This window comes from Pestalotiopsis fici (genome assembly GCF_000516985.1).
Source record: "Pestalotiopsis fici W106-1 unplaced genomic scaffold PFICI_Scf_3, whole genome shotgun sequence".
Taxonomy (NCBI): domain Eukaryota; kingdom Fungi; phylum Ascomycota; class Sordariomycetes; order Amphisphaeriales; family Sporocadaceae; genus Pestalotiopsis; species Pestalotiopsis fici.
This window is the reverse complement of record NW_006917093.1, coordinates 4196287-4210857: the sequence shown is the minus strand read 5'-3', so window position 1 is coordinate 4210857 and position 14571 is coordinate 4196287. Positions and strand designations below refer to the sequence as shown.

The window sequence follows — 14571 nt, the reverse complement described above, 5'->3', positions numbered from 1 at the left end:
CAATGGTTCTAGCACCGCACCCCAACCCAGACAGCCCAGTGCTGTCTCATTTTAACCTTGATGGCAAGACAGCTCTAGTCACCGGTGGTTCAAGAGGTATTGGCCTCGAGGTCGTCCGTGGCCTTGTCGAGGCCGGTGCAAAGGTTGCCTTTACTTACTCCAGCACACCCCCAGCGGAAGCCGAGAAGCTCGCTGCCGACATCTCGGCAGCAAACAATAGCCGCTCCGTGGTAGCCTACAAGGTCAACGTGCGGTCGAGGACTGAGATTGAGGCTGCCGTGGAACAGACTGCCAAGGAGCTGGGCGGCGGCCACCTGGATATTGTGGTCGCCAATGCAGGAATTGCCGACCATATCCCTGCCACTGAGTACCCAGAGGACAAGTTCCGCGAGATGTTCGATGTCAATGTCAATGGGGCCTTTTGGACGGCTCAGGCGGCGGCTCGGGTATTCGAGAGACAGTGGAAGCAGGGCGGCGAAGACACGCCGCACCGAGGCTCCGTTATTTTCACGGCGTCCGTTTCAGCGACGCTGGTCAATGTCCCCCAGAAGCAGGCGGCTTATAATGCCAGCAAAGCTGCGCTTGTGCACCTCTCCAAGTCGCTCTCAGTTGAATGGGTTGACTTTGCCAGAGTCAACAGTGTTTCTCCGGTTCGTTACACCTAAAATCTCGAAATGGCTTGACCCAGCTGACTAACTGTCTGTGCAGGGATTCATTGATACTGACAGTATGTCCCTGTTTTGCAACGTTGCTGAGGAGTAAGCAAGCTGACATTTTGATAGTGCTTTCCGTGCATCCAGAGGAGTGGAGGCGGCAGTGGTTCCAGATGATTCCAGGCAGAAGACTGTGCAAGGCTGCTGAGCTCAAGGGCTCATATGTATACCTTGCAAGTGATGCCAGCAGTTATATGACCGGTAGGTGTAAGCAGCAATTCATCCACACATCATGCGCTAACGTGACGTGATAAGGGGCCGATCTGATAATCGATGGCGGATATACTCTCCCCTAAATCAGATAGAGTATGTTCATAGAGTCCATGGCGTTCAAATGAGGAAGACTATAAAATAATGCTCGAGAATGCTTCCCCAGAGTGGCATCTATGTAGCGCAATCATCGAAAACTGCTGGTGATTTTCGGTGAGAGATGGCACGTTACACATGCATACCACGTACAATCATGCTTATAGGGTCACTGGAGAGGGAGCCTTGCCCCAGCAGAATACGCTGAAGAATGCGGCGGGGCAGGAGGATGAAATATTACCTACCTATGTAGTCTTCATGGATCGTCGCAACTCTTCTCGACAAACAAGGGCAAATGTATAATCAGATATGTATTCGACTCGACACGCTATGGAAAAGGTCTGGTTTAAACTTCGACAAACACACTATCCGCCGGGTCCTGAAGATGCCATCCTTGCTGGCAATGGAGACGACTCGCAAGCCCCGCTGTGCCTAGGCCATTGTGTCGCAGACCTTAAGCACATAGACTTCCCCATCAATTCCGGCGCCATCGTACCATTTCTCACACGCATGCGAGTCTTTCCTTCACACATCTTGAATTTTGACTGGGAGCGCAAGCGCGGTTTCCTAACCTCTGCTGCGCTCGGCGCCGGTGCACCCGCTGCCGCAGCATTGGGCATGCTTACTGCCAAGGCCAGCATCAAGCTCGCGTTCCAAAGGTCAATAACCCAGCACGAGCACTATTCTCGCCTCGATACGTACATCGTACAGCCTACTCGCCTCTATGTCGAACAGTGCCTCGAAAGAGACGAGCTGAAGAAGCATATTGGCAATCAATCGAACTGGTCGTTCTTTATGATTACAGGGATCAAGGTTGCAAGAGCGGGGCAGCGGTCTGAAGAGATCACCAAGTTCGTAGAAGTTGGTGGGGGCCCGGAATTGTAAGTTTCAACGTTTCAACAGACTTCCCTCCTAGAAATCAACGCATATCGTTCTAATTATGTGCCGGAAACTCGATATAGACATGTACCCGGCGTGGCAACAGGCCAAGCTACAACCGAAAATGGCGTCGATAGGACAGAGAATACCAAAGAAGACGAGGTCTCGGACTTTATCTGGGCAATCCGCCTTGCCAAGGTGCACAAAGGGATTCTCATGACCGACTGGTCTCTTGACCCCTATACGCACCGCGCTACCTTCGAAGTAGGCGGCGGGAAGCAGATAGATGTCGCAGCTATTCTCAAGAGAGAAGGATTGAGCTCCTTCCAGGTCATTGAAGATGACGAGCTTCAAGAGGCTGTTGTGTTGGACGCTGGCGACTGGGCTGAGGCTTGAGAAGGATTTAATCACACAGTCAATTACTCGCAAGCCCGATCTGCAAGTTGCTGGATATATGCTATCTCCTAAAAGCCATGACGTGGTCCCAGCAGTCGGGTACAGGCCCAGTGATTGTGAGATTAATTGGCCTGTTCCATTGCCCTCTTCAGACTCTCTCGCACATAAGCTCTGTTCTCTTGCCTAGTCCCATCACGATGATGGACCGGAAGCAATTTCTGTGGCATGATGCATTTGAATTCGCCGGCCCGTACTGACATGAAATTGAATATGGCAATCATTCCGACCATTTTACTGACATCTCCCACCCTCACTATTGCCCCGACATTGTCAGGTTGTCGCGAAAAGTCAATAATGAGAGCCGCGAGGCCTGCCGCTGCCGCCGTGGAGGCGCTAGTTCCAGACACCCGCTGCTTTCCATCGCGAGGGTGCTCAAAGTCTTCCCCAAGTATGGCGAAATTGTGTGCATCCGGTCTTCGTTCTGGGTTGAATTTAGAGGCTCGATTGTATGTGTCGGTAGAGAAGACGCATATTGTGTACAGGTCGTGGCGCGCCGGGAATGCCACGGGACCCAGGTTGCCCCAGTTAGATGCAGCGGCAAATATGAGTTTGTTAGCGGCGCTGGCCTTCTGTACAGCATCCTGCAGCTTGGGTGAGTGGTACAAGAAGCCTGCAGATATACTGATGATATCGACATCAACTTCGGGTGTAATCGACCATTCTATGGCCTTGGCGGGTGTTATGTTAACTTAACGTATTCCGTTAAGCACTAAGTTGGTGTAAACATACCTGGGCCATCAGTTCCGGTTCCGTCCTGTCGTCAGTGTCATCGGATTGAAACACTCTGGCGACATATAATTCACAGCCGTCAAAAATCGACAGAATAATGCTCGCTGAAGTTGTGCCATGCCAAGTATTGTCACTCTTGCTGGTGGCTTCTGGATTCACAAAATCTTTGTAGCCTTTGATTTTGGGTAGATTCTTGTCTTTCGGGTCGAATCCCGTGTCGATGACGCAGACCTTTACAGTCTTGTGCCCACGTTTCTGTAAGCCCGAGGCCTCCATCACGCTTTTCAAGACGTCAATGTTGTCCAGCCATTCTTCCGAAGAGACAATTTTCTCGCTTGTCAACATTAGCATTTCATTGGACATATCAGGTTTTGATGTCGCTAGGTACCTACCTTAAAATTTGTGGTCCATCTTGTGTCGATGAGGCAACAAACTTGCGATTCTGACCCTTGGCCGTCAACTTCATCCAATTGGTCTGCTCAAGGACGGGGCCATTTGAGCTACGGAGATCAAAGGTCCAAAAGGTGACCAAATCCAAGGATCCATGCAGCCCGTGCTGCGCAACCTTCTCAATTACAGATCCAACTTTCCATGGTTAATAGAGGCCCAAACATCCTCTCGAGAGGACCGGCAAAGGATTACAACGCTTACATTCTAGGCAAAGAGATCCTGAACGATTAAGTCGCTTAAATAACAAGCGCGTCTGGGTTTTGGCTGGGAAATCTGGTTTGGAAGAGATAACCCGTACTTCCAGATCCTGATCGTCGTAGTGTCTTTGCTCTGTTATGTGCTGAAGTGTGGCAGATTGCCTATGGAGAAGACCATGAGATTACTTATCACTACGACTTCCCAGCACGAAAGTAGTGACGAGGGCATGGGTATGTACTCACTGGCGATAGATCTCTTTTTCAAATGCAAACGGCCCTTGAACGTAAAGCTGAGCTAGCTTTTGCCTGGTAGCTAGAAGGTATGATGTCCAATTTTCCACGTCTGGTATGGGTGTTAGAACATGATAGTATTGCTTGTGGCTGACCCAGACCTTGTGCATTATTGAAGTGAAAATTCATTGCGGAAATTCCGCGACTGTTGTCAACCTCGATCTTGGATATTGTCACACACAAGGGATTTTCAACTAATCCGCGCTTAATTACAGAGTGCCTGAAGACTGAAAGAATTTGTCAGCATTTCCCTTTGCGATTTCGATTCATCAGATGTGTAGTACGAACATCGTATACAGAAACAGTCTTCTGTCTCCGAGTTACCTCTGAGAATGCGTATCTCGGCGCTAGATTCCGGATAAAAGTCGCAATGATCCAAAGTATCTTTATTGGCTGTCCTCGGCCATTGAGCAACTGAGTAATGCCTTAGCTGTATCTGTTGTGGCTGCCAAGCTACAGTAGCAGTCCTCGCAGACGACGCGAACTCAAATCGCCACGGAAGACTGCTTGCGAAAGCTCCAGGAGGGCTGACTCTTCGTTAATGTGCTTCTTGTGTGTGTGAATTGACTATTTTGATAGTATCAATACATACCACACAGAGGTCAGCCTGAAAACATTATTACCCTTCAATTGTATTTTGTGACAATTTGTACCTGTCACGAAACCATGCGAGAACATAGACGCAATGCGCAGGGCAAAGTCCTCAATCTCACGGACATCTAGACAATCAGAGCGTTTTCAAATCGGAGAGTAATCGTTCTGTGAGGCATACCTGTCTTTTGAGTCTCGGAAATGATGATGGAAACGATTGAGTCATCTCGTGGCCTCGAAAGGACCATATGCCACTCACGCGTTTGGATAGGACGTAGGTGCTCAACGACGAAGGTGGCAGGCAGTACTACTGATGATTAGGTACATTCGTCTCCTCAAGTCGATAATCTAAGTTGTAATGCACTAGGATACTTTTTCAGATCCTACCTTGGTAACTGAGTTCGCCATCATGTGAGCCCTCATCTGATGGACAAAGACAAGCGAACCTCATACTTCTTGTTGAAGCAACAGATGCTATCTCGTGGAAAGAGCAATTTGAGCAGATGATCTTGTGTGTGCTCTCGGTCCCGTGGTCAGTTAGTGTGGCTTCACGCAACTCGAACGTCTTATGACCTTCACGTAGAAAAGTGTATGGCATGATGACATTCGCAGAACCCATCAACTCCTGCGAGATTGCATCAAGTCCCTCGTGAACAGTTTCGATCATGACTCCATCTTTGAGGTCTTCATTGCTGCGAATTACCTCAGCTATAATGCCATGCTAAATGACCCCCCTTCATCGTCGCGACAAGACTTACCATAGACTGAGGTTCGAAGCCAGAGACAGCTTGTTTCGAACATGAACCAAATCCTTAACCGCTTGGGCTTTTTGTGACATTTCATTCCTTACAGGCTCCGAAACGCTATTAGACGATCCATTTTCAGCCGCCATAGATAACTGACCGAATGCATTCCTACACTCGTCAAGAATAACCTGGGTCCATGTGCGACCTTCGAGAGGCTGGAGACGACGCAGAAGTTCTCTCATAGCTTCGAGGTGGGCGCGAACGTCCTGCATCTCGCTGAGCTGCGACTCTTCGAGATGCGATATATTTGCCAGCAAATCATTGCAAGTTTGCGCCAATACATCTCCCCTTAGCATGTCTCCATCCCTCTGTTGTGCCATGGCGGTGATGCAGCAAAACCATTTGTCAAAATGGTTCTTTAATCCAGCGCCTGACGACTGGCTGTTTGATTTAAGGCGGAGTCAAGGTGAGATGAAAGGTCGTCATCGCCCTGCTTATCTTCGCGGTCCTCGACTGGGCTCAGCAGACCGCTCTTCGGGCTCTCAGACAACATGCAGAGCTCCAATCGCAGCGAATACGGGGCCGACTTAGGCGAACCAATCGCTATTAAGGCAACTTCAGCCCAATCCTGCAGACTTGGCTGATCGGAACCAGGCGATGAAGCTTGAATGTCAGGCTTAGAACGCCCTGACAGTTTCAGCGATGCCTTTTGCTCCGCCATAATGTCGTGCGCGCACCACAGCCTTACGGCCTCCCTGGCTCTACTAATTCGACAATTCCCAAGCATCGACTGCGTCTGCTCCCAAATTCTCTCTGGCATTCTTCTGCTGACATTCGCTTTCCTCGTTCTTACTGCGCTCAGCTGACTTTACGGAAAGCGACACTAAAATCTGCTCTTAAACAACAACTCCATTGCATGCATCGAAATCACACTTATTCTTGCCGGCTCAAAGCAAAGCAGAATGGCATATCATCTCAGAGCTGGGCGATTGGCTTCTGGTATCCTGTTTGCTGCAGCTAATCCTCTCAATGCCAAGTTCGACATTCCGCCTTCGAGAGTGAAGGTCAGAAACGCATCACCGTACAACCCCACCCAGCTTGCGGACAGCGCCGGGCAAGATGTCGAGATCGCAGGGCATACTCGTGATGAAGTCGGCGTTTACTCCCTATTTTCAGTCTTTGACGATGCAACGAGTGCTCTTCCGAGGACGCACTCTCCAGCCAATCCTACTACATTTTGCCTACCAATCCTGAGCATTTCTGTCGACGTCACCATTGATGGAATGGTCGCACTCACAAAGCTCACACAAAGCTTTTACAATCCATCCGAATTTGTGATTACAGAAGCCCGACACACCTTTCCACTCTATGACGGTGCTGCTGTGACATCGTTCGATTGCAGCATTGGGAACGAGCGACGATTACAAGGTGTGGTGAAAGCAAAGGCGCAAGCAAGGCGTGACTTCGAAGAACATAGTTACAAGAAAAGAGAGGCGGCCGCACTACTGGAAGAACTTACTCCAGAGATTTCTGAAACATCTTTGGGCAATATTCCCGGCAAAACGACTGTTCAAATCAGCTTGACCTACGTACAAGAGCTCCAGGTCGTAACAAGTCAAACGGAAAAAGCCGAAGGTCTTGCTATCACTATTCCCACTTCCATTGCTCCTCGTTACGGCGCGCCCTCACGGGCAACGGCCCTACCAGAACTATCAAGCGACAAGCTGAACATCAACATCAAAGTCCTCGATAATGGAACTATTGACCCAAAGAAATGCCACGTAGAATCGCTCCACCCTGCCACCTACCAAGGCACTCAGCCTGTCCGAGATACCGTCGTCACAAATGCCGCCGACCTTTCCAGCCTGGATCTCACGAGTGAGAGCACGGATCAAGTCGAGCACTTGTGGCAATATTCAGAGTCTCAGCCTCCTCTAAGGTGTGATTTCATCATGGTTATACATATGCATGAAGAAAGTCGTCTTCGATCCCGCGCATTCATCACCCCTATCGACAATTTCGGCCATGCCGCACTCATGGTGAACCTTCGCCCGAATGACATTTTCGGCAGCGCTATCCTCCCGCATGAATTCAAAGGAGAGGTCCTATTCGTTCTTGACCGCTCCGGATCCATGGGCTGGACAGGATCAGGCAGCAATACGCTCAAGATCGATGCGATGAAGGATGCCATGTCGCTAGCGCTCTCTGGACTACCACTCGCCTGCAAATTCAATATCATCTCCTTTGGCAGTGAGGTGCGTGGCCTGTGGCTTGAATCGCATTCAGTTAGTGATACCGAGAGCATGACGGATGCCAGAACATATGTGTCAACTATCGAGTCCAATATGGGCGGCACTGATATCTTATTGGCTTTGACGGCAGCTCTTAAGAAGCGTGATAGCAACTCGACTAGTTCGACGCAAATAATCCTGATCACTGACGGAGAAGTGGAGCATGAACCGCACAATCCTATTTTCAAATTTGTCTTGGATAAGAGAAAGGAGCTTGTGGATAAGGTTCGGTTCTTCACTCTTGGTCTAGGCGACCGGGTTTCGCATCGCGTTGTGGAAAGTATCGCAGAGCTGGGGGGCGGTTACTGTGACGTGATCGATCCGGCTAAGAAGCCTCGTTGGGAAGACCGCCTGAATCGTATGCTGCTGTCAGTTATGGAACCAGACAGCTGGTCCTGCGATGTGGATCTTGGTGCTGGATATGAAAGACAAAGTCTGGCTGCACATCAATTCTGGGGCAATGATCAATCCGATAAACAAATGGCTGTCTTTGCACAGGGCCCTCATCCAGTTCCCACACTTCACCCATACAGATATAAATCACTGTTCTTCCTTTTACAAGTTGGGATCTCCAATATGCCGAAAACAGTGACGATCACCACAACAGCAGCCTCTGCAAAGAGAAAAGTCTATGCCCTGAATGTAGAGCCGACGTATCTAAAACACGACACCATCCACCCAATGGCAGTCAAGAGTATCTTGCAGAGCCTCGAAAACGAATGCAAGCGAGGGGTCGTCGATGAAGAGCAGGCAAAGACCAATGCGGAGTTTCTGGGGACAAGATATGCTGTCACTAGCAAGTGGACGAGTTTCGTCGCCGTGGCAGATGAAGACAAGGAACTTCCACATGAAGTCGACATTTACAAAGCTGCCTTTAGGGAAGCAAACATTGAAACTCCTCGATTCGAAATGTCTCAAGTTCATCGGAGAGTTAATAGGTTGGTTCTAAAGTCAGCATCATCAGCAAACTACGAACCGTATCACCGACTTGGGGCATTTTCTGGTCTGAAATTTTCTCGATACTCCCCTACTACACACAAATCTTACGAATCGAGACATAGAGATTCGGAACGAGAGAGTCGCAAAAATGAGAGAAGGGGCTCGGATGGAAGACTCGATTCAAGGAGAGAAGCCGATACAAAAACGCCAGATCCAAGTCCAGCAGAGGCAAAAAAACAAAAAAAAGATCTAGCAAGACCAGAACATGCTGACGATTTGGTCGAAATTGGGCTAGAACCAAAAGGTCATGACGACCAGTCTCCCATTTCGTTTATGCATCTACAGAGACCAATGCTTTTGTCTGGCGAAGATGGGCGTCCCCCCCCTTCAATGTCTTCCAGGCTTTCAATGCCTCCCGCGCCACCCGTGGTTTTGAGACAGCAAGCACCCTATGAGATTCAATCTCAGGGATTCGATCATGAGCGTCGAATTCCGCAGCGGCTCCAGCAAGGCGACAGTTTCCCTGAGGATATTAATTTTGTTGTTGGTGAAACGAGCATGAGTCGCATGGCGTGTTGCAGCGACGATAACGAGTCGGACGAACCCTGCAAAGATAGTTGTCCGGATACTGCATATGAAACTCACCCATTCACTCAATTACCCGTGGGTGCCATCACGTGGAAGCATGCTGCAAGATTCGAAGAACAAGGGCTGTTTGTCCTGCCGGGTGGGGTTCAGGCAAGCCTTCACAAGCACTTTTGCCCCAAGACTGTAGGGAAGATGCACGAAAGTCTGCGAGATCTGCCGCCTACGAAATCAGTCAAATCAGAGGAGCACCCAGTTTTGATCGATACATTGTTGATGATTCAGTACTTCAAGACGCACCTCGCTGACCAGGAAGACTACTGGAACCTTGTCATTGGCAAAGCCGAGCGTACAGTATTACTTGCCCTCGGCCTCGACGAGAATCAAGAGGAGCCTCTGGAGCCTCTCTATGATATGCTCTCATCTGCAATTTCTCATGCGCACTTCTTGGAGGCCGTCAAGGATTCATCTGTTTCCAAGATACTCACAGAAACGCCTTCGGCATCTCCAACGCCTGGTACCTGCTTGGTATGCGACATGCCAATTGACAAGAATGATGAGGAAACGGGTGCCGCATCTAGAGACTTTGTCTGTCTCGCTGATGAGTGTTATGACACCAGCTCGCATTCTCGAGTGCGTTACCCCAACTGGACAGAGTTTTGGGCACATCAGATTCAAAGCGGCCATCTGATATGTCCAGACGTGAGTGATGTACAAGGCGAAATCGTGCCGACAGAATAATGGTACACGTTCCAAGGCTCAAGTCCCAGATCTTCCGAGTACTTAACGGTCCTTTCTCTTTCTCTTTTTCTTTTCTTTTTCTTTTGCGTACATGTCAGCCATCGCCATGTCGCTGCTTAGCGGGCGTTCTGGAGTGGTGACGACCCAGTGTAATAGAAATCGTAGTTATGGATGAAGACAATAGAACCAGTAGATGGACATGCCTTTGCTTAGAATCTACAGCGTGCAGGACAAGGGTATTGTACACGGCACTTGGAGTAGTTTTACCAGAATGTCAAATTATGAATGCCTATGCTGGTACGTATAGCTTGGCAATACACTGACGAAGGTCTAGTCGTAGCACGGACAGGATCTGAATGCGTTCTTGGGCAATCTATCAGCATTTCCCAACCCGATATACGCGAATAACATCGTGGTCCAATCTCAAGTCAGATATCCAATCTTGTAGCCAAGGCTATCTATTGTTGGCGGGCACAAGGGTGTCGTTCGTGTATGCTTACATCGATTTCAGCGTAAAAGGCCGTGTCTGTAAAACGAACACTCTTCCCTCAGGGTGCAGGTACATCTCTTGGGTTCTCTTCCTCACCACAGCAGCAAGGCAGTGCACAGCGTGTATATTAACATGAAGATACAAGCCGCGCGCGGAATGTAGCCGCGGGCATGCCTCAGGGGAAGTCGTCGCTGACAATCTCCTGAATCAGTTGGACGAGACTCACAGGAGCTGAAAATGGAGATGTCAAAAGTCCCCGTGGTTTGCTAGTTTAGCCGACTTGTTTCTTTTCCTACTGTCACTGGAATATGGCGCCCGCGGGGGAGGGCGGGGTTTGGAGAAGTTGCTCAGGCCTGTAGGTGCGCCCCAGCGACCAAGAACAATAGACACGAATTGGCACGCGATTGAATGGTCATATGACCTCGTCCCCAGTGTGCGTGGATTGTTGCGAAAATGCGAGGATTGAGGCCCTCTTGTGGCACGGCGGAGAGGATTCCGATATTCAGCAGGACAACTGGCTGTAGATGCCCTGAAGGCCAAGCCACCAGTTAGTGCTAGTCGAAAGAGCACCGGTGCCGTGGTGGCCCGTGGCATGCAGATAAGCAAGCGCCCGGGCCTTGAAGCGCCACCAGACGTACCTAGAATTGGGCTACAGTGGTTCATAGGACTAGAGTATCTGATCTTTCACTGTTGCCTTGCAAAAGTTTGAAGTAAGTCGGAGTGAGTAAAATTCGGACAAGTATGCAACTGAATACATCATACCGCAGGATGCAGAACATTTGTAAGGGTAGTTCAATATGAGAAGAGGCAGCTTTTGAGGAATTCGCCAACAAGGGACATGTATTCTGAGACAGACAGATCCAAGAACAAGGTATATAAATCATCATTCTGTCAAGACATTTTTCTAGTAATTCCAACGAATGGCCCCCAATGGTAATGATGAAAGATTGATCTACATCATGATGGAACAGTACCTGGTGGAATGATAGCTTACCTCAAGGTAATGGCTCTGGTCAATTATGAAAATCTCAAGGGCAACCAGCAAATCATTACTTTTCACGGCATTGAGAGGGCATATCGGGCCGTAAAGGGCAGTCAAATTGCCAACCTGCCAACCCATACCGGGATGCACAACTATTGCAACATGCCAAGGTGGTATTTTACAACTTGTTGTCAAAGATCCCGCGTCGGTTAGCCAGTTGCCCGCGCTTACGGTTGGTTACCTGTGTTTAGCGAGATTCAGACGATGATCTTTTGTCTCCCTCATCGCCAATGCATCAAAACAGCTCGCATGCTTTCCATCCAAAGCTTTCGAGCTACAAAATTTCCGAAAAGCAATACTGCAAAACGAATTGTCTCGGATTGCGGCAAGAATTCTCGCTGCCACCTGCGCATACTGAACCTTGTTATGTTCGGCAATTGCCTTGCCATTGAAATGACAGTAACGTAACCTGCCAAAATTTGTCTCGAATATTGACACGCTTTTGAGCAATGAGCCACCATGACTGGCTTTGAGACTAGCAAAAGAAATGTGTCACGAATTTTGCTGCTTCTTGTCATCCCTTTTCCGCACTCGGAGAATCATTGATGACGGGCTTGGCAGGGTGACCACTGCTGCTCATCCCTTTTCTGAGTGGCTTTTTCGGGTTTCCTTGATTCCGCACGGCATCACCTCAAACTGCCCATTCAGGCGCAGCTGTGAGTTGGCGATGATTGCGACGATCCTTTCGCGAGTATACCATGATACAAACTCAATTCAGCTGGATTGTGAGACACGACTGTAGAAAACCAGTATAAATGAGTGCCAAGTCGTCCTCCAAGACCGCCAAGCACGAGGAGACACATCAAAATTATTCACAAGATCAAGATATCAAAATTTTCAAAATGAGAGCCTCTTTTATTACCGCTTTGGCCATCTTCCATGGTGTCATTGTGGGAGCGCTTACACCATGTAGCCCATCAAAGACAGTCACAGTGACACCAACTGGCTTTATCAATTGCCCAGCATGCATTGTGCCCACAACGACTTGCTCACGAGGCCAGCAGAGTCTCCAGCCATTCCCTACCATTACTCAAGACTGCACGGCCACTGTATTGCATGAATGTCCCTGCACGACCTGCCTGCCCAAGACAACCGCATGCGCTGCAACCACGACAGTCAAGGTGCCACCGCACTTTATCTGTGAAATCGCCTGCATCGAGCCTTTGAGCACTTGCAAGCCAGGCGAGCCTACGGGCCCGCCGAGGAGCGTCACGACTACCGCAGGCTGCACAGTCTCCATAGTCGGCAAACCGTGTCCCGGGTGTGCAAGCTGCGTCTCTCCAGATCCTACCGGATACTAGGCATGAGTCGGGCTAGAAGAAAGAGTTCCCCTATCTTTCAAATCGACAGCGGTGGCCAAATCGGGCTATAACATTTCAACATGAATTCCATTTTTCTTTGGGTATCTTATCACTGTTGGGCGGTGTTTATGAATAACAAAAACCAAAAACGTGTCTTGGTATTTGCGGGCACGGCTCTCCTTATTTTTCAAAAAGGTGACAAATGGTAGTGTGGCAATGGGCAACGTGTCCGTCCGACGTCGTTCTCGTCGTTCTCTGGTCTGCTAGAGTCTTTAGGATATATATTCAAACGAATTTCACTAATTCACTCAAGCCAGACTGGTTCGGGATTTGCTATGATCAGCGGATGCCCGGAGCGGTGGCGGGCACTATCGTAACCCTGCAAGATAGCCGTCTGCCAGAGATTGCCAATCCGGACTTCCCACTTTCAGTCAGCCGCGTGACAAGCATGCCCAATCTCGGACCTACCTGCCCACGATACAGTAGCTCAACAAAATCCAAGGCGCACCCAGGACACCACACACATGTTTTGGTCTGAAGCATGGTGATCTCATGTGAGGAGGAGGACCCTGCTTATGAGTTTCCACACCTTAGTACGCCAAGTTGGTCAATTCGGTAATTGATGTGGTCATTTGGGAGGGGAGACACGCGCGTGTCTGTGTTTTGGCGCTCGGGAATTTCAAACATTGCGCATCATACACTATTTAAGGCTTGGAGAAGGAAAAACGTCCTTCAGCCTGCGTCATCTGGATCCGGCAATGCCTTGAATTTAACCAGAGCATACTCCGTACAGTCGCTGGGCTCGGAGCCAATCATGTCCTTTATGTCGTAATCTCTAATCCGGAGTATGTGTTGTGGAGACACAGAGAGCAATAAGCACCTACCTGATGGATAAGTGTATAGCCAGTGGTAGGGCAAGCATTATTTATAATTGATGTGCACTAGTTTTGCGCACCAGCCGGAAGTGCACATTGCCCCCCCTAAAATGTGACGCCGAGGCGCCTTGGCCAACCGTGCATATCTCAAGAAGCCAGTCCCTCTAGCTCAAGGGACAGCCGGCGTTATGACGAGAGAAGGCCGCGCACGCCGAGACGCGCAGGCGGCGGACAAGACGGGAGAGGCTTGCCAATGCCGAGCAGAATTTTCCTTGGCTTCGGCCGTCTGTCCAATCCAGGGACTGCGGCTGATTGAGCCGCAATGGAAACAAGACAAGACTTGCAAGGGATGATTGGAGACTAGCTGGGCTCGGCTTTCACGATCTTTATTTTATATTGTCAAAAACATCTTCATAAGAAATCGCGGAATTTATGATGTTTGCCAATTATGTTGTCAATGAATCAAATAATGAAATCCCCAAGTCATGAATAAGGTGAAAACGGGTCCCCCTCTACTACTAGATGACGCTGGTCCGCTATCGCTGATGGACCGTCTCCACGGGGAAAAACACAACCCCGGACAGAGATTCCGCTCTGTGCAGTCGGGGGCTCGGGACGCGGCCTTACCCATGGAGAAGCGCAACACGAATAACAAACGACGATATCAAATTATAGATGGAGTTATGGATTTCAACAGCGTCTATTCGGCGCGTCCCCCAGTTCACTGATCCCCAGTCAATTTGCCCCGGATTATTTCCCCCAGAGTATGGGTATGAGCAGCATCTGTTGAGTTATGGGGGCCGTCATGGGGATGCTCCGCTCCGATGCCAGAGCCTGGGAGTACTTATGGATCACTAGGGCCTCGAATTTTTTCGCTCAACCTCCCTTTTGCTGTATGACACATTTTCGACCTCCCCCCCTTTTTTAAAAAAAACGACTCGACAATTAG

At 49.4% G+C, this 14571-nt stretch overlaps 6 protein-coding genes across 6 annotated transcripts; 3 read left to right on the top strand and 3 right to left on the bottom strand.

Moving 5' to 3' along the window:
- Positions 1-2: 2 nt before the first annotated feature.
- Positions 3-1009, top strand: PFICI_05410 (uncharacterized protein; the record flags this gene model as incomplete). The annotated part of the gene is made up of 4 exons (XM_007833991.1): positions 3-650; positions 709-727; positions 783-914; positions 969-1009. 4 exons carry the CDS (start codon positions 3-5, stop codon positions 1007-1009), a joined length of 840 nt encoding a protein of 279 aa, XP_007832182.1.
- A 340-nt stretch (positions 1010-1349) lies between these two features.
- PFICI_05409 (uncharacterized protein) lies at positions 1350-2294 on the top strand (the record flags this gene model as incomplete). Its single annotated transcript, XM_007833990.1, has 2 exons — positions 1350-1900; positions 1982-2294. The coding sequence occupies 2 exons, from the start codon at positions 1350-1352 to the stop codon at positions 2292-2294; spliced, it is 864 nt and encodes a 287-aa protein (XP_007832181.1).
- Positions 2295-2416: 122 nt separating this feature from the next.
- PFICI_05408 (uncharacterized protein) lies at positions 2417-3549 on the bottom strand (the record flags this gene model as incomplete). The annotated part of the gene is made up of 3 exons (XM_007833989.1): positions 2417-3022; positions 3084-3417; positions 3476-3549. The coding sequence occupies 3 exons, from the start codon at positions 3547-3549 to the stop codon at positions 2417-2419; spliced, it is 1014 nt and encodes a 337-aa protein (XP_007832180.1).
- A 1191-nt stretch (positions 3550-4740) lies between these two features.
- PFICI_05407 (uncharacterized protein) lies at positions 4741-5738 on the bottom strand (the record flags this gene model as incomplete). Its single annotated transcript, XM_007833988.1, has 3 exons — positions 4741-4919; positions 5000-5304; positions 5371-5738. 3 exons carry the CDS (start codon positions 5736-5738, stop codon positions 4741-4743), a joined length of 852 nt encoding a protein of 283 aa, XP_007832179.1.
- Positions 5739-5776: 38 nt separating this feature from the next.
- PFICI_05406 (uncharacterized protein) lies at positions 5777-6079 on the bottom strand (the record flags this gene model as incomplete). The annotated part of the gene is made up of 1 exon (XM_007833987.1): positions 5777-6079. The coding sequence occupies one exon, from the start codon at positions 6077-6079 to the stop codon at positions 5777-5779; it is 303 nt and encodes a 100-aa protein (XP_007832178.1).
- A 241-nt stretch (positions 6080-6320) lies between these two features.
- Positions 6321-9914, top strand: PFICI_05405 (uncharacterized protein; the record flags this gene model as incomplete). Its single annotated transcript, XM_007833986.1, has 1 exon — positions 6321-9914. The coding sequence occupies one exon, from the start codon at positions 6321-6323 to the stop codon at positions 9912-9914; it is 3594 nt and encodes a 1197-aa protein (XP_007832177.1).
- Positions 9915-14571: the final 4657 nt, after the last annotated feature.